General features: G+C 42.0%; 1 protein-coding gene across 1 annotated transcript in view; it reads right to left on the minus strand.

Moving 5' to 3' along the window:
* Positions 1 to 10418: 10418 nt before the first annotated feature.
* Positions 10419 to 21019, minus strand: part of LOC143280236 (uncharacterized) — a 76411-nt gene continuing 65810 nt past the window's right edge. Inside the window, exon 3 of the mRNA XM_076584869.1 lies at positions 10419 to 15234. Coding sequence (XP_076440984.1) covers positions 14394 to 15234 — 841 coding nt within the window. The 3' untranslated portion in view covers positions 10419 to 14393. The remainder of the gene's footprint in view (positions 15235 to 21019) is intronic.

Genomic DNA, 21019 nt, shown 5'->3' on the forward strand with positions numbered 1-21019 from the left:
GCAAACAATATCCACATCCCCGTTTGACCAATATAGGCTGTATATGGGAAGTTATCAAGCGGACGAATCCATTATGCACTCAGAGGGTAGGTCAGGATATAAGCCCCAAAGGTTTGTGACCAGACTGTCATAATTATCATTGATGACATACTCGTGTTGTTGTTAGTATATTTGAACATTGTGTCTTTATTTGATTTGTGTGCATTGAATTTTTCATATTTGCTACAGTTGCTTGTGGCGAATTTTTTTTTTTTTCGGAACCCATCCTCAGCATAGGCTATTTATTCCAGTCTGATGGAATGTTATAGATAATGTTGTATTATAGTGATTATTTATTTATATGTCGAGACTTCTAGAGCACGCAGGCTTGAATTTTTGTTGTTGTTTTCGTTTGTTGTTGATGTGTGTATATGTGAAACCGAAGGTTTATGTTAACAGTCCGGAAATTTCCTGTTAGAGAGAGACATATGGATGTTTGCTCATATTCGTGCATGCCGATGAGCAAATGACCAGCATTAGCTTTGAACTTGCTTATCATTCGATTCCACGCCGTCTCATCAACACAATGTGCACATGTATTTAGTGGTGTTGTGTGGGCTGCAGTGGAAATTGAGCTGGCTTTGGTTTAGCTCAGTTTGACTTTGGTCGGCTTGGGTATTGCTGGGTGTCGCACGTGTTTTCTTGGTATTGTTTGGCTGAGTTTCGCCCGCATTTTCTCGGTTTGTTTTAGTTTGGTTTGGTTTGGCTGAGTATTACCCTTATTTTCTTGGTTTGGTTTGGCTGGGTATTACCCATATTTTCTTGGTTTGGTTTGGCTGGGTATTACCCTTATTTTCTTGGTTTGGTTTGGCTGGGTATTACCCTTATTTTCTTGGTTTGCTTTGGCCGGGTATTACCCTTTTTTGTTGTTTATTTTGGCTGGGTATTACCCTTATTTTCTTGGTTTGGTTTGGCTGGGTATTACCCTTATTTTCTTGGTTTGGTTTGGCTGGGTATTACCCTTATTTTCTTGGTTTGTTTTGGCTGGGTATTACCCTTATTTTCTTGGTTTGCTTTGGCTGGGTATTACCCTTTTTTCTTGGTTTGCTTTGGCTGGGTATTACCCTTATTTTCTTGGTTTGCTTTGGCTGGGTATTACCCTTATTTTCTTGGTTTGCTTTGGCTGGGTATTACCCTTTTTTCTTGTTTATTTTGGCTGGGTATTACCCTTATTTTCTTGGTATGGTTTGGCTGGCATTACCATATTTTCGTGGTTTACTTTGGCTGGGTATTATCCTTATTTTCTAGGTTTGGTTTGGCTGGGCATTACCCTTATTTTCTTGGTTTTCTTTGGCTGGGTATTACCCTTATTTTCTTGGTTTGCTTTAGCTGGGTATTACCCTTATTTTCTTGGTTTGCTTTGGCTGGGCATTACCTTTATTTTCTTGATTTGCTTTAGCTGGGTATTACCCCTATTTTCTTGGTTTGCTTTGGATGGGTATTACCCTTATTTTCTTGGTTTGCTTTGGCTGGGCATTACCTTTATTTTCTTGATTTGCTTTAGCTGGGTATTACCCCTATTTTCTTGGTTTGCTTTGGATGGGTATTACCCTTATTTTCTTGGTTTGCTTTGGCTGGGTATTACCCTTATTTTCTTGGTTTGCTTTAGCTGGGTATTATCCTTATTTTCTTGGTTTGCTTTGGCTGGGCATTACCTTATTTTCGTGGTTTACACTGGCTGGGTATTACCCTTTTTTCTTGTTTATTTTGGCTGGGTATTACCCTTATTTTCTTGGTTTGGTTTGGCTGGGTATTACCCTTATTTTCTTGGTTTGGTTTGGATGGGCATTACCCTTTTTTTTGTTTTCTTTGGCTGGGTATTACCATTATATTCTTGGTTTGCTTTGGATGGGTATTATCCTTATTTTCTTGGTTTGCTTTGGCTGGGTATTACCTTTGGCTGAGTATTACCCTTATTTTCTTGGTTTGCTTTGGCTGGGTATTACCCTTATTTTCTTGGTTTACTTTGGCTGGGCATTACCCTTATTTTCTTTGTTTTCTTTGGCTGAGTATTACCCTATTTTCTTGGTTTGCTTTAGCTGGGTATTACCCTTATTTTCGTGGTTTGTTTTGGATGGGTATTATCCTTATTTTCTTGGTTTGCTTTGGCTGGGTATTACCATTGGCTGAGCATTACCCTTATTTTCTTGGTTTGCTTTGGCTGGGTATTACCCCTGTTTTCTTGGTTTACTTTGGCTGGGTATTGCCCTTATTTTCTTGGTTTACTTTGGCTGGGTATTACCCTTATTTTCTTGGTTTGCTTTGGCTGGGTATTACCCTTATTTTCTTGGTTTGCTTTGGCTGGGTATTACCCTTATTTTCTTGGTTTGCTTTGGCTGGGTATTACCCCTGTTTTCTTGGTTTGCTTTGGCAGGGTATTACCCTTATTTTCTTGGTTTGCTTTGGCTGGGTATTACCCTTATTTTCTTGATTTGCTTTGGCTGGATATTGTCCTTACGTTCTTGGTTTACTTTGGCTGGGTATTACCCTTTTATCTTGGTTTGCTTTGGCTGGGTATTACCCTTATTTTCTTAGTTTGCTTTGGCAGGGTATTACCCTTATTTTCTTAGTTTGCTTTGGCAGGGTATTACCCTTTTTTCTTGGTTTGCTTTGGCTGGGTATTGACCCTTTTTTTCTTGGTTTGCTTTGGCTGGGTATTACCCTTATTTTCTTAGTTTGCTTTGGCTGGGTATTACCCTTATTTTCTTGGTTTGTTTTGGTTGGGTATTACCCTTATTTTCTTGGTTTAGTTTGGTTGGGTTTTGCTCGTATTTTCTCGGGTTGCTTTAGTTTGGTTTGGCTGGCATTGCCCGTGTTTTCTTAGCTTGGTTTCGTTGGATATCGCCCGTGTTTTCTTGGTTTAGTTTGGTTTGACTGTGCTTCATTCGTGTTTTTGTTTGTTTTGCTATATTGTAGTTGTTTGGTTGTTGTTGTTGTTGTTGTTGTTTTTTCCTTGGTTGGGTATCGCCTGTGGTTTCTTGGTTGAGCTTAATTTGGTTGCTTTGCATGTTGTGGTGTGCTGTGGCGTGGTGTGGTGGTGTGTGGTGTGGTGTGGTGTGGTTTGGTGGTGTGTGGTATGTCGTGGTGTGGTGTGGTGTGGCGAGGTGTGTTATGCTGTGTTGTGATGCATTGTGGTGTGGTGTGGTGTGGTGTGGTGTGATGTGCTGTGGCGTGGCGTAGTGTGGTGTGCGTGGTGTTCGTGTGTTGTGCCTTAATGTGGCATGGTGTGGTGTTGTGTGGTGTGGTGTGGCTTGGTGTGGCATGGTGTGGTGTGGTGTGGCATGGTGTGGTGTGGTGTGGCTTGGTGTTGTGTGGTGTGGTGTGGCTTGGTGTGGCATGGTGTGGTGTGGTGTGGCTTGGTGTTGTGTGGTGTGGCATGGTGTTGTGTGGTGTGGTGTGGCTTGGTGTGGCTTGGTGTGGCATGGTGTGGCATGGTGTTGTGTGGCATGGTGTGGCATGGTGTGGTGTGGCCTGGTGTGACATCGTGTGGTGTAGCGTGGTGTGTGGTGTGGTTTGGTGTGGCATGGTGGTGTGGTGAGGTATGGACTGCTCGGCTTGGCTGTCCGTCAGCCCCCCTCTCCCCCTCCCCTCCCCCCCCCCACTGCCCACCCCCCCCCTCCCTCTCTTCACAATGGACTGTTCCAGCCCAGTGGTCACAGGAGACAGGACCCACTTGACCAGGAAGCGGCCAGATGTTAATCACTGCCTGGCAACATGAGACTTCCGTGCCTGGCTGGCTGCCTCCTTGCCGCCCACCTCCCCCACTTACAGCGCCCAGACACTCTCTCTGTCTCTCTCTCTGTCTGTCTGTCTGTCTGTCTCTCTCTCCGTTTCTCTGTCTGTCTGTCTCTGTCTCTCTCTCTGTGTCTCTGTCACTCTCTCTCTCCGTCTCTGTGTATATTTCTCTGATTTTGTCTGTCTGTCTGTTTGTCTCTGTCTGTCTGTCTGTCTCTCTCTCTTTCTCTCTCTCCGTGTCTGTATATATATATATATATATATATATATATATATGATTTTGTCTGTTTGTCTGTCTGTCTGTCTGTCTGTTTGTCTCTGTCTCTCTCTTTCTCTCTGTCTCTGTCAATCTCTCTCTCTCTGTCTCTCTTTCTCTCACTCCGGGTCTGTGTGTGTGTATATATATACAGACAAAATCATATATATATATATATATATATATATATATATATATATATATATATATATATATATATATCTGATTTTGCCTGTTTTTTTGTCTCTGTCTCTGTCTGTCTCTCTTTCTTTCTCTCTCCGTGTCTGTGTGTGTATATATATATACAGACAAAATCATATATATATATATATATATATATATATATATCTGATTTTGCCTGTCTGTTTTTTTGTCTCTGTCTCTGTCTGTCTGCTTCTCTCTCTTTCTCTTTCTCACACACACACGCACTCTCTCTCTCTCTCTCTCGGCCTTTTTTGAATAAAACAATCGTTATCGTTATCTCTCTCTTTCTCTCTCTATTGGCTCTCTCTCTCTTTGTCTCTGTCCTCCGTGTATCTTCGTCTCTGTCTCTCAGTCTATATGTCTCTGTCTCTACCCCTCTCTTTCTCTCTCTGTCCCCCTCTGTCTCTTTCTCTCTCTATCCATCTTTCTTTCCTTTCTCTCCACTCTCTCTCTCTTTCTCTGCATCACCCTCACCCTGTCTCTCTCTTTCTCACTCTCTCTTCTTCTTCTTCTTTCTCTCTCTATCCATATTTCTTTCTCTCTCCTCCTCCCCCTCTCTCTCTCTCTTCCTCTTGCACCCCCTTCACTAGCTCTCCCCCCCCCTTCTTTCTCTGTCTCTGTCTCTGTCTCTCCGTCTCTCTCTCACTCTTGTTCGTTCAGTCGCTCCATGCTGAAAACATTGGTGTGTCATCAAGGCCGCTCTCCACAAGTAGGTCAGACTCAAGAGAAGAGCCCTATGCCACACAAAAGCCCTTCTGTGCAGGTCAGTCATGAAATACGCTAGCTCACATTCACGTCAAGAGACGCAAGTTTTTGGTGCCCTTAATTAAAGAAACTGAATCTTTTAGATACTGAGTACTATCCCACTGGACTAGTATTCATCCATTTTTCTGTCATAACTTTGAGGTCAGTGCGATAGTGCCAGTCAGAATTATAACTCTTTCCGTTGGCAATGGCTGCTGCTATTAAAACACACACACACACACACACACACACACACACACACACACACACACTGAAAGAGGAAACGAGGGGCAGAGTGGTCGTTGTGTGAGAGTGTTTGTACACGCAAGCACTGGCACGCACGCACACACACACACACACACACACACACACACACACACACACACACACAAATGTATGCACGTACGTTCAGTCGCACCCGCAGAGAGAAGGGCAAAAAGCAGGACTCCTCTCTTTCCTCTTCACGCCCATTAATTTTGTTCTCTTTAACCGTACCACAAAATAAATTAATGCACACCACGCTAAAACGATTGGTGACTCTTAACACTAGCTGATATCACCAAGATATGCTTTAACACTTTGTGGCCTTCTACATGCGATATAAAGTAAAGTACGCCTACCGTATGGAGAAAGAGTAAAATGACACTATTGCCAGGTCCTAAGATTACGCTTGATCTTGGGTAGATTATCGTTCGCAGTGTTTGTCATGCAGGTTGTTAATAAAACTGGTTAGAGCTCTATTGTCAGCTTGTCTGTGCATTTATAACTATGGGTTTTGTGTGTGTGTGTGTGTGTGTGTGTGTGTGTGTGTGTGTGTGTGTGTGTGTGCGCGCGCGCGCGCGCATACATTTGTTTGTGTATGGTATGTCGTACTTGAATGCCCGTATATTTATGTTTGTATAACTTTTCTTGTAAACGCCACAAGCTTACTGTCACACTTTGAGCGTCAATTTGTTTTCTTTTTTTCTTCTTCTTCTTCAGAAGTGGTGGTGGTGGTGGTAGTAGTAGTAGTAGTAGTAGTAGCAGAAGTCGTAGTAGCAGTAGTCGTCGTTATAGTAGTATCGTTGTTGTTGTTGGGTATACTGATTAATAATAATGTGCACTCAAGCCGTACACAGGAAAACGTAGTTCTAAGGCAGAAGTTCTACAGAACACACACAGTGATATACAGTGCCAATCCTACAAAACTCAGACAAACACACTGTGCCAACCATACTAAACATACACAGAAACACACTGTGCAAATCCTACAAAACATACGCAAAAACACACTGTGCAAATCCTACAAAACATACACAGAAACACACAGTGCCAATCCTACTAAACATACACAGAAACACACTGTGCAAATCCTACAAAACATACACAGAAACACACTGTGCAAATCCACAAAACATACACAGAAACACACTGTGCAAATCCTACAAAACATACACAGAAACACACTGTGCAAATCCTACAAAACATACACAGAAACACACTGTGCAAATCCTACAAAACATACACAGAAACACACAGTGCCAATCCTACTAAACATACACAGAAACACACTGTGCCAATCCTACTAAACATACACAGAAACACACTGTGCCAATCCTACTAAACATACACAGAAACACACTGTGCCAATCCTACTAAACATACACAGAAACACACTGTGCAAATCCTACAAAACATACTCAGAAACACACAGTGCCAATCCTACTAAACATACACAGAAACACACAGTGCCAATCCTACAAAACATACACAGAAACACACAGTGCCAATCCTACCAAACATACACAGAAACACACAATGCCAGTCCTACCAAACATACACAGAAACACACAGTGCCAATCCTACAAAACATACACAGAAACACACAGTGCCAATACTACTAAATATACACAGAAACAAACAGTGCCAATCCTACCAAACATACACAGAAACACACAATGCCAGTCCTATGAAACACACGCAGACTGAAACAAACAGTGCCAATCCTACAAAACATACACAGAAACACACAGTGCCAATCCTACAAAACATACACAGAAACACACAGTGCCAATCCTACAAAACATACACAGAAACACACAGTGCCAATCCTACTAAACATACACAGAAACACACAGTGCCAATCCTAAACATACACAGAAACACACAGTGCCAATCCTACCAAACATACACAGAAACACACAGTGCCAATCCTACCAAACATACACAGAAACACACAGTGCCAATCCTACCAAACATACACAGAAACACACTGTGCCAATCCTACCAAACATACACAGAAACACACAGTGCCAATCCTACCAAACATACACAGAAACACACTGCGCCAATCCTACCAAACATACACAGAAACACACTGTGCCAATCCTACCAAACATACACAGAAACACTCAGCGCCAATCCTACCAAACATACACATAAACACACAGTGCCAATCCTACCAAACATACACAGAAACACACAGTGCCAATCCTACCAAACATACACAGAAACACACTGTGCCAATCCTACCAAACATACACAGAAACACACAGTGCCAATCCTACCAAACATACACAGAAACACACTGTGCCAATCCTACCAAACATACACAGAAACACTCAGTGCCAATCCTACCAAACATACTCAGAAACACACAATGCCAGTCCTATGAAACACACGCAGACTGAAACAAACAGTGCCAATCCTACGACACATACACAAAACACACGCTACCGATCCCACGAAACATACACAGAAACAATCCTATGAAACACACACAGAAACACACAGTGCCAAATCTATGAAACACACACACAGTGCCAATCCTAGGAAACATACATAAAACACACGAAAAAAAAAAAAAAAATACACGGAATCATGCAGTGTCAATCCAACGAAACATACACACAAAAACGCGGTGCCAGTCCCGTACGAAAATACACAGAAACACACACACGGTACCAATCCTACACAGAAACACACGGTGCCAGCGTTATAAAACATACACAGAAACACACAGTGTCAAAGCGCACGAAAAGGCAGACAGGGGGTGGGGGGGGGGAGGGGAGGGAGGTAGGGAGAAGAGGGGGGGGGGGGTGGGGGGGGGGGGATCTCTCTCCATACAACATGGCTTCGCAGCAAACACTTTGGACAGACAAGAAATAGCTGAGGGCGTGACAGCAACTTGAGACCGCCGGCCGCGCTATTTCTGTCCAGTTCAGTTCCTATAACTTGCGTCGTTTGTAACTGATGCGGCTATAACCGCAAGCAAGGGCGCATGCTTGCAGGTGTGTGTGTGTGTGTGTGTGTGTGTGTTTTGTTGTTGTTGTTGTTGTTTGTTTGTTCTTCCTCTTCCTTCCGTTCATCTTCCTTTTCTTCCCTCTTTGCTTTCATTATCGTTGTTGTACGTATTATTATTGTTATATTGATCACTGATTTCGATTTTACTGTGGTCGAGACAGTTAATTTGCTTCTTTTTTTTTTTTTTTTTTTTTGCTTTTTTTCTTTGCGACCTATTCTGTTAGCTGCGTTAACGAAACGATACATAATCGTTAGTTTGATGGGATTCATTGCGCTCAGAAAATTCTGAAATTTTGAATGCTTATTTGTTGTTGTTGTTGTTGTTGCATTCCATACTCAAAAGTGTAGAATACTGTCGTATATCACGTACTTTTTTTCTCTCAGCTTTTTAATCACGTTTGTGCGTAGTTTCTGCCTCAGGGGTGGGTTTTTTTTTGTTTTTTGTTTTGTTTTTTTGTTTGTTTGTTTTTAATCCCTATGTAAATCTCGGTAGCCTTTCCATTAGTCTATGTTTCTACAATACACGATTTCAATTAAATAAATATAATGGTAGGGGATTATTCTTATTAAACAACAACAACAACAACAGATCACTTATTCCGTTCCCTGTGGGAGATTTTCGTACCAAGGGAATGAACTACGGCACAGCAAGATACGTATTGAAGAGTTGCCTCCCGTGTACCATATCTCCCTGTCCATATCCCAATCCTTATTTGCCCCTATTCTTTTATTGTGTTTTTAATTTTTATCTCACACACACACACACACACACACACACCCTCCCCCCCACCCCCCCCCCCCCCCCCTTCTCCCCGCCTCGCATTATGTCCGTCTGTCCATATCTCCATATACATTTTTTTTCTATTTTGTTTTTACAACTATTTCACTCGGATTATTCCGGTGCAGCGGTCATATTAGGTGTGTGTGAATGAACAATTCTGTATAGTGTTACTCGCTCTCTTTCTGTGAACATTACGAGCGATGCTGTTTTCCTTAGTCTTGCTCGGTATTATTCTTATAGGCTACATGTATTGAGCACGTATGTATGTATGTATGTTCTTTTGTTTAGCGTCTTTTCACTATCAGCGATATTAGACGATTAAAAAATAATAATAAAAAGGGAGAGGGAGAGAGAGGGAAGAGGAAAACAGAAAAGGTAGAAAACTACCCAAAAAATGCATAAATAACACGTAATTTCATTTAACAGTAATTCAATAATGATGATAATAATCAGAAACCATTAACACAATTCTGAAGTACATCAAAGGCATGTAGAAATAGGGCTATGAACTAATGCCTGTGAAAATTCCACCATAAGCACCTCGTCAGAAATAACTTTCCAAAAATCATCTGCAGAATAGTTATTCTCTTTGAAATACTTGGGCAAGAAGGTACGTAACTGCTGACAGTGAAACAAACAATGATACAAGCTGAACTGCTTACCACAGATGCATGTAACATTTTTACTATACTTTGTCTTCAGCGCATCAAGTTTTATACGGAAGAAAGTAGAGGATATTAATCTTGTAAAGCAAGCTGATGGATTCGGTATCTTTTCTTTAATAATATTCTCGGGGAATAATGTCCCTTTATGTTTTCAAAACTTTTCCTTGCATCAGTTATGAAATCGACCCCATGCTGATTTTTCTAACAAAGTGTATGCCTCATTTATGGAAAGACGGATATCTGTTTTTGTCGATTTTTCTGAATCTTGTGCTCCTCTTTTAGCTGCTTTATCAGCAGTTTCATTGCCATGAATGCCAACATGAGAAGGCAGCCAACAAAAACTGACCTCAGTCCCTTTAGTACCAAATGATTTGCCTCAATAACTAATTCAGGTCGTGTTTCAAGGCTAAATAATTATAGAGCATAAAGTATTGATTTGTAATCAACAATGAATGCTATTTTCGAGAAAACTATTTGATGACTCACTAAGTAGTGTGTGTGTTAAAACGTGGGCAGATATATAACGGCTAGTGTGCTACTATTTCGACAGTTGGAAAATAAAGATTCATTCATTCATTCATTCTCTCTCTCTCACACTCTCTTTCTCTCTCTCAGTCTCTCGCTTACACACACACACACACACACACACACACACACACACACACACACCGTAATAAAAAAAAACAACAACAGAAAATGCAATAACGAGATACTCGAGCATGCACCCACAAAAATGTATTTTCTGACAGTGTATGGAAATGACCATAACTTGTATCCACAGTTCATTCACCCTTTCAGTACAAAGCTCTTCAGTTGTCCGTGAGAAAACAAACATTAAAAATGCACGCTATCAGCAACAAATACACAAAACGGGATGAGACAACGAATATTAAAGCATTTTGTAAATACCACCAAATACCACACATGTTAACAATTAGATAAATAAGTAAATAACCAATGTAAACCCAGGATGGCATTTGATTTAAATTCCCAGTGATTTTTTTTTTCTGACTCGTAAAATAACGCTGCTTACTCTTTTGACATTGACCGTCTAGTTTACATCATAAGAGGACATTTTTCTTCCAGCAAAATCAGTATCTCAGTGACCTGAATATTCATTGTCCTTTCAGTTAAACATCGGGCAAGTAAGTTTAGCTCCATTCAGGTGGACATAGAAAAAGGAGTCCCACGTTCAGGTGTAAACCAGCGTCTTCAAGATCAAAGGTGTTCTCATTATGTCTTTTACCTTTTACAAAAGCCGATTACGTACTATCCACTGGCACAAATGCATGCATGGGGATCTTAATACCAGTACCATATCAATGAAAATGTTGACTATCATGAAAATGCTTTCTGTAGCTCGAGTTGGTGGTATAAGTGATTTGTTATGTCCGCAGTGTTCGTAAACGTTTTGAACACTAATTAGCAGTTTAATTAGAACAATATTTGGTTAAAAGTCCAGTCCAGCGAAACCTCACTGAAAGTTTCACACAAATACACAGATGAATGTGGAGGAAATATAAATACAAGCTTTGGCCAGTCCTGTGTGTGGGACCTGGTCCAGTCCAGACTTCTATGTAAAGTCACTAGGCACAGAGAGACCATACATACACATTATACATACACAATACATGTACACACATGTATGATAGTCAGTCGTGTCCGACTACGACCATCAGAACAGCAGAGGTGGAAACTGCTGTCCCAACTATCTGGGCTAGATTTTGATTATAGCGGAGAGTGTCTTGCCCAAGTTTTTACACCCCCGCTCTCTCGGCCAAGAGGGTTTTAGGACAGCCCCCCAAGGCTGCAGCACTAAGAGCCAGTGTAGTTTTACTTCCTAGTTTGAGAGTCATAGTCCTTCACAAAAGACTCAGCTGTAAGTGATTTCCCACTGCATTGGAGAAACAATTGATGATACAGTTTTCACTTTGCTGTCGGCCCATCTGTAAACTTATGTCAGTCTGCATACATGTACATAGTGATTAAGGCCTAATGGTCAGGCCAACGCAGTCAATCATTACACACAGTGCGAAAATCAATGTGAAATAATTCACGGCACTGTGGAGCGATTCCCAAGTGGGTTACAGTCTGCTGGGAAATGAGAAGGTCCCGGATGTGTGGTTCGAACAGCAACGTCACAAATCGTTCTCTCTTTCTTCTTCTTCTTCTTCTTCTTGCATTAGACCCTGATTGGAAGCATGAGTGCTAGTCTTTTGGATAAGACAATAAATGAAGGCATCATGCGCAGTATGCTCTTAGTGCACTCGACAGAGGGTTGTCCCCGGATATAATGTGGAAAAAAAATGATACATGAATACTGACTATGGCGATGAGTTAATTCCAAGGAATTCGAAGTAGAGACTTCTGCTGTGACGATTGAAGCATTTCACTGCAGTAACCATTAGCGTGGTTGCTGCTAACGTATGAAAAAAAAAAATGTTGAGTTGAGAACGTATACATGTTCAAACCTTGTGAGGTAATAATACATGAACATGGTGAGGTGATACTACTTGAACATAATTTTATGAGCATGACGAGGTGATAATACATGAACAGGATAAGGTGGTAAAACATGAACAGGGTCAGATGATGGATGAACAAGGTGAGGTGATGCATGAACATGGTGAGGTGGCAATACATGAACATGGTCAGATGATGATGAACACGGTGAGGTGATGCGTGAACATGGTGAGGTGGCAATACATGAACATGGTCAGATGATGATGAACAAGGTGAGGTGATGCATGAACATGGTGAGGTGGTGATACATGAACATGGTCAAATGATGATGGACAATGTGAGGTGATGCATGAACATGGTGAGGTGGTGATACATGAACAGGGTCAGATGATGATGAACAAGATGAGGTGATACATGAACATGGTGAGGTGGTGATACATGAACATGGTCAGATGATGATGAACAAGATGAGGTGATGCATGAACATGGTGAGGTGGTAATACATGAACATGGTCAGATAATGATGGGTAAACAAGATGAGGTGAGTAATAATACATGAACATGGTGAGGTGGTGATACATGAACATGGTCAGATGATGAAGTATGAACAAGGCGAGGTGATACATGAACATGCTGAGGTGATGATGATGCGTTAATTTGTTGAGATGATCATACACGAAAAGGGTGAGCTGACATTGCATGAACATGGTGAGTGGATGATGGATTAATAAACACGATGAGTCTAGAACGTACGAAAAACATCGCGAATTGAGTCACATCAAAAACACAGTTTAACAACCGTTGACGACATATGCGATGGCTGATCAGCCTCTGTGTGTGTGTGTGTGTGTGTGTGTGTGTGTGTGTGAAAAACCGAAAAATAAGAATCCAAACTGTTAAAGACATGACCTTCAAACGTCGGATGAAAACACATCGGACACGGCAGCAAATTGTAAGAACCTTCCAACTCGATTCCAACAATGGGCAGAGCAACTCTAGAAATATCTAAAAACCCATTCACGCAAGCAGGCCTTCAAACTGACGAAAATCTTATGACATTTCATTAATTCCCGTTTGTTTGTTGCTCCTTTTTGAGAAAAAAACAAAACAAAAAAAGACCTGGAAGATTTTCTTTGGTGGACCCTCACGAGAACGACATCAATCTTCTCGGAGTCAGCTGTACAAGGTCTGAAATGTCAACATTCGATGAGACTTTTTTTCATTTATATTTTGGCGTTTCGTTTTGCCTAGCCACAAGTCACGAAACGTCTGTGCCCTCTAGACAATCAGAATGAACGCTACAGGAGTGTGTGTGATACGGTTTCTTTTAGATAGTCAGTCATGTCCGACTATGACCATCAGAACAGCAGAGGAGGCAACTGCTGTTCCGACTATTTGGGCTAGAATTTGATTATAGTGGAGAGTGTCTTGCCCAAGTTACATCCCCACTCTCTCGGCCAAGAGGGTTTTAGGACAGTCGGCGTTGGGATGGTTCCCAAAGGCCAACTAGCCCACAAGGCTGCAGCACTAAGAGCCAGTGCAATTTTGCCTCCTAGTTTGAGTCATAGTCCTTCACAAAAAGACTAAGCTGTAAATGGTTTCCCATTGACTGGAGAAACCATTGATAATACAGCTCTCACTTTGCTGTTGGCCCAAATGTAAACTTACGTAAGAACAACGTGAAAGAAGTTACTAGTAACTTTTGCTTCAAGATGGTAAGAAGGAAAGTGGAAGGTGAGATAAACATGAAACTTGCCCGCTACAATTTTTTTTTCTATGCTGTTTCTCAGAAAAACCGTTGGAATGGTAACTTTCATTAATTTACTGGATGAATATGAGTGTTTGTTATCAGTCTGACTGCGCCATCTTTTCTACCGGAACTGGAAAGATTATGTGCGGACAGAGCTTTGAAAAACGATTGTTGGATTATGCCATTTTGGTTTTTTGTTGTTTTTTTGTTTGTTTGTTTTTCTTACAAGAAATATTTCAAAATGTGCTTGAACTCCTGGTCTGGGGTCTATGAGGGGGTGCGGGGGGTGGAAGTGGGGCACAAGTATATGATAAATATTCGTGAGAGTTTGATTTTACAGCCCGCGCTGTGGTGGAAAGCCGACGCCGCTGTGGCGCCCTGTGTAGCACGAGCCTAAGACGGTCCTTCAGTACTCAGAGAGAAGCCCGGGGAAGAGGGGTGAGGGTCTTGAGCTGGGGGGATGGCGGAGGGGGTTCACATGAGCGGCACAGTCCTGCAGGCCGTGGCGAAGGAGGTCTTGGCCAGCCACTCCTTGAGGGCCGCCTGCCGGGACTTGCTCTCCGAGCTGGGGCACAGGAACCTGGGCAGGACCGCCTCCTCCTCCTCCTCGCCCTCAGCCCCCACGCCTTGCCCCTCCATCACTGCCGCCAGCGCCGCCGCCTCCCCGCTGACGGACTTGCCGCCGGCCTTGGAGCCGGAGGCGGAGGAGTGTTTGAGGGAGCGCGGGCAGCCACCGGCCTTGGCCTTGCCGCCGCTCGGGGATCGCTTGAGCAGCGGGGACGTGACCCGCTTGGCGAGGGACACCGCCTTCTTCTTCTCTCCCCCGTGACTCGGGGACGGGACTCGGGGCAGGTGGGCCGACGTGCCCGGCAGCTGTGCCCTGGGCACCCCGTGGTCCTGGCTGTGCAGGCTGAGCCTGTCGTCCGCGTCGTTCTGCACCGACAGGGCCCGCTCCGTCAGGGACTCGTCGCTGGACACGGTGGCGTCATCCACCCAGCAGTGAGGCCGCGGCGTGAAGGACACGCTGGACACACTGGACACCTCGGACATGGCGCTGTGCGGTCTGGAGGTAGGGGTGGAGGAGGGGGGTCTGGCCGGGGTGGAGGTGGTGAGGTGTGGAGTTGGTGGTGGCACGGTCTGTTTGGCGTGTCGTGCCACGGGGTCGGCCCGTGGGGAGGGGGGTTGTCTGGGCGGGGAGAGAGGGGCAGGGGCAGCGGTAGGGGGCGTGCTCTGGGGGATGGTAGGGACGGTGACGGCGGGGGTGTTCCCCGCGGCTCCGGTAGGGCTGTGTCCTCGGCTCATCTCGACGACGTCCCTGCAAAAAGCCCACAGGCAATGGCTTAGCACACGCTTCATGATCATAGCAACGAACTGCTTCTTCAGCGTTACCACACATATCAACGAACAGTTCACTGAACTGATTCAAATCAAAACAGTAAATAACTTTCTTTTTTTTTTTTTTTTTTTTTTTTTTTTTTTTTTTTGTAACACATGGTGCAACAAGTATCCCCATCGTTTCCTCTGCCAGCAAGGCAAGTCACTGAAGACACACTTCAACATGTAATTCGTGTTAGTAACTTGCTTACCTTACGTACATACTGCAAATTGCTGAACACAAATATCAACAACAAGCTCGCCCTTCCAACCCCCACATCCCCCCCCCCTCTCTCTCTCTCTTTCTCTCCAGATATGCAGACAACACACACACACACACACACACACACACACACACACACACACACACACACACACACACCATTCTCAACTTGACCATGATAGCGACAAACTGATAACCACCGCGCACTCAAAAACTAAACCAAACAAACAAAACAAAATTATACGCCACAACGCCAAATCCGGCACTCTCCTGACAACCAAGTCACCGCTTTTTGCCCTCACACACATTATCAGCACCAAGAAATCTCAGACACCCCAGTGCCGACAGAAATAAGCAGGACTAAGAACACACGTCACGTTATGGCGCGGGCACGCAAAAAGTAGCATCGGGTGGGTCGCCCCGGGGTGCCAAAAGTTCTGGCACCGGCTTGTTATTGATCCCAGTCACAGAACTGGAACCGACTGTGTGGTCTGCGTGATGATTTTGTTTCATGCCTGTGTGTGTGTGTGTGTCTTCGGCGCGCCGGTTCCCGTTGCACAATAGCGGTTTATAAGTCATCTAGGGCACTTTAAGGATCGGGTTTATATCGTAGTAGTGACAAAGCATGGCGGAGGTGGTAGCATTTTTCTGTGTGTGTGTGGGGGGGGGGGGATATATGGCCTAAATTCAGTTGGGGGAAGGCGTGGGAATAATGTTAGAAAGGAATTGTATCAGGTATGGGAGAGGTTTTTTAGTTCTGGAAATGGGGTTGGAACGAAAAGTGGCGGGGAAGGGGTAGGGGGAGGGGTGGGGGTGGGGGGGGGCGGACAGAAGGAACAGGAAAATGAACAGGAGGGAGCGGGCACTTTAAAATGTAACAGGTACTTTTAGAATTCACTCAAGCGTACTCAGTGTAAAGCAGTTCCAAATCCCAGATCTACCAACATGCATGTACTGCTTAATTTCACAAGGATTCTGTAACAAGGGATTACCAATATGGAAGTCTTTACAACTACAACGCGCGTCTTTCCTCCTTCCTTCCTTCCTTCCTTCCCTCTCTCTATATTTTCTTTCTGTCGATCGTCTGCCCTCCTCAGTTCGGATGCGTGCTTGTTTTCATTTCTTTGTATGTTGTATGTTTGTGTGCGCTTCTGATGGAACAGAAACTATCGTGGTATTGTCTGTGCTGTTAACAACGCAACAAAAAAAAACCCAGCAGTGTTATGGAACAGAAACTATCATGGTACTGTCTTTGCAATACAACATAAACCAGCAGTGTGATGCAATAGAATCTATCATGGTACTGTCTTTACAGTGTGATGGAATAGAATCTACCATGGTATTGTCTTTACAATACAACATAAAACAGCAGTGTCATGGAACAGAAACTATCGTGGTACTGTCTTTACAATACAACATAAAACAGCAGTGTGATGGAACAGAAACTATCATGGTATTGTCTTTACAATACAACATAAAACAGCAGTGTGATGGAACAGAAACTATCATGGTATTGTCTTTACAATACAACATAAAACAGCAGTGTCGTGGAACAGAAACTATCATGGTATTGTCTTTACAATACAGCATAAACCAGCAGTGTGATGGAACAGAAACTATCGTGGTATTGTCTTTACAATACAACATAAAACAGCAGTGTCGTGGAACAGAAACTATCATGGTACTGTCTTTACAATACAACATAAAACAGCAGTGTCATGGAATAGAATCTATCATGGTACTATCTTTACAATACAGCATAAAACAGCAGTGTCATGGAACAGAATCTATCATGGTATTGTCTTTACAATACAACATAAAACAGCAGTGTCATGGAACAGAAACTATCATGGTATTGTCTTTACAATACAACATAGAACAGCAGTGTGATGGAATAGAAGCTATAATGGTACTGTCTTTGCAATACAACGTAAACCAGCAGTGTGATGGAACAGAAACTACTATGATATTGCCGTTACAATACAACATAAACCAGCAGTGTGATGGAACAGAAACTACTATGATATTGTCTTTACAATACAACATAAACCAGCAGTGTCATGGAACAGAAACTATCATGGTATTGTCTTTACAATACAACATAAAACAGCAGTGTGATGGAACAGAAACTATCATGGTATTGTCTTTACAATACAACATAAAACAGCAGTGTGATGGAACAGAATCTATCATGGTATTGTCTTTACAATACAACATAAAACAGCAGTGTCATGGAACAGAAACTACTATGACATTGTCTTTACAATACAACATAAACCAGCAGTGTCATGGAACAGAAACTATCATGGTATTGTCTTTACAATACAGCATAAAACAGCAGTGTCATGGAACAGAAACTATCATGGTATTGTCTTTACAATACAACATAAAACAGCAGTGTGATGGAATAGAATCTATCATGGTATTGTCTTTACAATACAACATAAACAGCAGTGTGATGGAATAGAATCTATCATGGTACTGTCTTTACAATACAACATAAAACAGCAGTGTGATGGAACAGAAACTATCATGGTATTGTCTTTACAATACAACATAAAACAGCAGTGTGGTGGAACAGAAACTATCATGGTATTGTCTTTACAATACAACATAAAACAGCAGTGTCGTGGAACAGAAACTATCATGGTATTGTCTTTACAATACAGCATAAAACAGCAGTGTCGTGGAACAGAAACTATCATGGTATTGTCTTTACAATACAACATAAAACAGCAGTGTGATGGAACAGAAACTACCATGGTATTGTCTTTACAATACAACATAAAACAGCAGTGTCATGGAACAGAAACTATCATGGTATTGTCTTTACAATACAGCATAAAACAGCAGTGTGATGGAACAGAAACTATCATGGTATTGTCTTTACAATACAACATAAAACAGCAGTGTCGTGGAACAGAAACTATCATGGTATTGTCTTTACAATACAACATAAAACAGCAGTGTGATGGAACAGAAACTATCATGGTACTGTCTTTACAATACAACATAAACCAGCAGTGTCATGGAACAGAAACTATCGTGGTACTGTCTTTACAATACAACATAAAACAGCAGTGTCATGGAACAGAAACTATCGTGGTACTGTCTTTACAATACAACATAAAACAGCAGTGTGATGGAACAGAAACTATCATGGTATTGTCTTTTGTCTTTACAATACAACATAAACCAGCAGTGTGATGGAACAGAAACTATCATGGTATTGTCTTTACAATACAACATAAACCAGCAGTGTGATGGAACAGAAACTATCATGGTATTGTCTTTTGTCTTTACAATACAACATAAAACAGCAGTGTGATGGAACAGAAACTATCATGGTACTGTCTTTACAATACAACATAAACCAGCAGTGTGATGGAACAGAAACTATCATGGTATTGTCTTTACAACATAAAACAGCAGTGTGATGGAACAGAATCTATCATGGTATTGTCTTTACAATACAACATAAAACAGCAGTGTGATGGAACAGAAACTATCGTGGTATTGTCTTTACAATACAACATAAAACAGCAGTGTCGTGGAACAGAAACTATCATGGTATTGTCTTTACAATACAACATAAACCAGCAGTGTGATGGAACAGAAACTACTATGATATTGTCTTTACAATACAACATAAACCAGCAGTGTGATGGAACAGAAACTACTATGATATTGCCGTTACAATACAACATAAACCAGCAGTGTGATGGAACAGAAACTATTATGGTATTGTCTTTACAATACAACATAAAACAGCAGTGTCATGGAACAGAAACTATCGTGGTACTGTCTTTACAATACAACATAAAACAGCAGTGTCATGGAACAGAAACTATCATGGTATTGTCTTTGCCATACAACATGAAACAGCAGTGTCATGGAACAGAATCTATCATGGTATTGTCTTTACAGTGTGATGGAATAGAAACTATCATGGTATTGTCTTTACAATACAACATAAACAGCAGTGTGATGGAACAGAATCTATCATGGTATTGTCTTTACAATACAACATAAAACAGCAGTGTCATGGAACAGAAACTACTATGGTATTGTCTTTACAATATAAAAAAATAGAACAGCAGTGTGATGGAATAGAAACTACTATGATATTGTCTTTACAATACGACTTAAACCAGCAGTGTGATGGAATAGAAACTATCATGGTATTGTCTTTGCAATACAACATAAAACAACAGTGTCATGGAACAGAAACTATCGTGGTATTGTCTGTGCTGTTAACAACACAAGAAAAAACAGCAGTGTGATGGAACAGAAACTACTATGATATTGTCTTTACAATACAACATGAAACAGCAGTGTGATGGAACAGAAACTATCATGGTATTGTCTTTACAACATAAAACAGCAGTGTGATGGAATAGAATCTAGCATGGTATTGTCTTTACAATACAACATAAACCAGCAGTGTCATGGAACAGAAACTATCATGGTATTCAGAAACTATCATGGTATTGTCTTTGCAATACAACATAAAACAGCAGTGTGATGGAATAGAATCTATCATTGTATTGTCTTTGCAATACAACATAAAACAACAGTGTCATGGAACAGAAACTATCGTGGTATTGTCTGTGCTGTTAACAACACAAGAAAAAACAGCAGTGTGATGGAACAGAAACTACTATGATATTGTCTTTACAATACAACATGAAACAGCAGTGTGATGGAACAAAAAACTATCATGGTATTGTCTTTACAACATAAAACAGCACTGTGATGGAATAGAATCTATCATGGTATTGTCTTTACAATACAACATAAAACAGCAGTGTGATGGAATAGAATCTATCATGGTATTGTCTTTACAATACAACATAAACCAGCAGTGTGATGGAATAGAAACTACTATGATATTGTCTTTGCAATACAACATGAAACAGCAGTGTGATGGAACAGAATCTATCATGGTACTGTCTTTACAATACAACATAAACCAGCAGTGTGATGGAACAGAAACTATCATGGTATTGTCTTTGCAATACAACATAAACCAGCAGTGTGGTGGAATAGAAACAACTATGGTACAAACAGCAGCGTAATGGAACAGAAACTATTATGGTATTGTCTCTTGCCACATGGGGGGACAGACCTCGTCCCCGTCCTAGTGTTTCTTCAAGGACACCCAAGTACGCACCCGTGTGGGCCCTGTCTAGGCACTTAACGGATAAACGATGATTTGGACACGGACTTACGCTAATTGAGTAGTTGACACGGTAAACGACTGCTGACCAACGATCCTACAATTAGCAAGTCATAGAGAAGATTCAGGCACACACACACACACACACACACACACTCATGCATACACACATACACACACATACGCGGGTGCGCGCACGCACATACCCACACACACACACACACACACACACACACACACGTGCACACACACACACAAACACACACATACACACACATACTCGGGCGCGCGCACGCACGTACCCATGCGCGCACATACTCATAC

This window comes from Babylonia areolata, chromosome 3 (genome assembly GCF_041734735.1).
Source record: "Babylonia areolata isolate BAREFJ2019XMU chromosome 3, ASM4173473v1, whole genome shotgun sequence".
Lineage (NCBI taxonomy): Eukaryota > Metazoa > Mollusca > Gastropoda > Neogastropoda > Buccinidae > Babylonia > Babylonia areolata.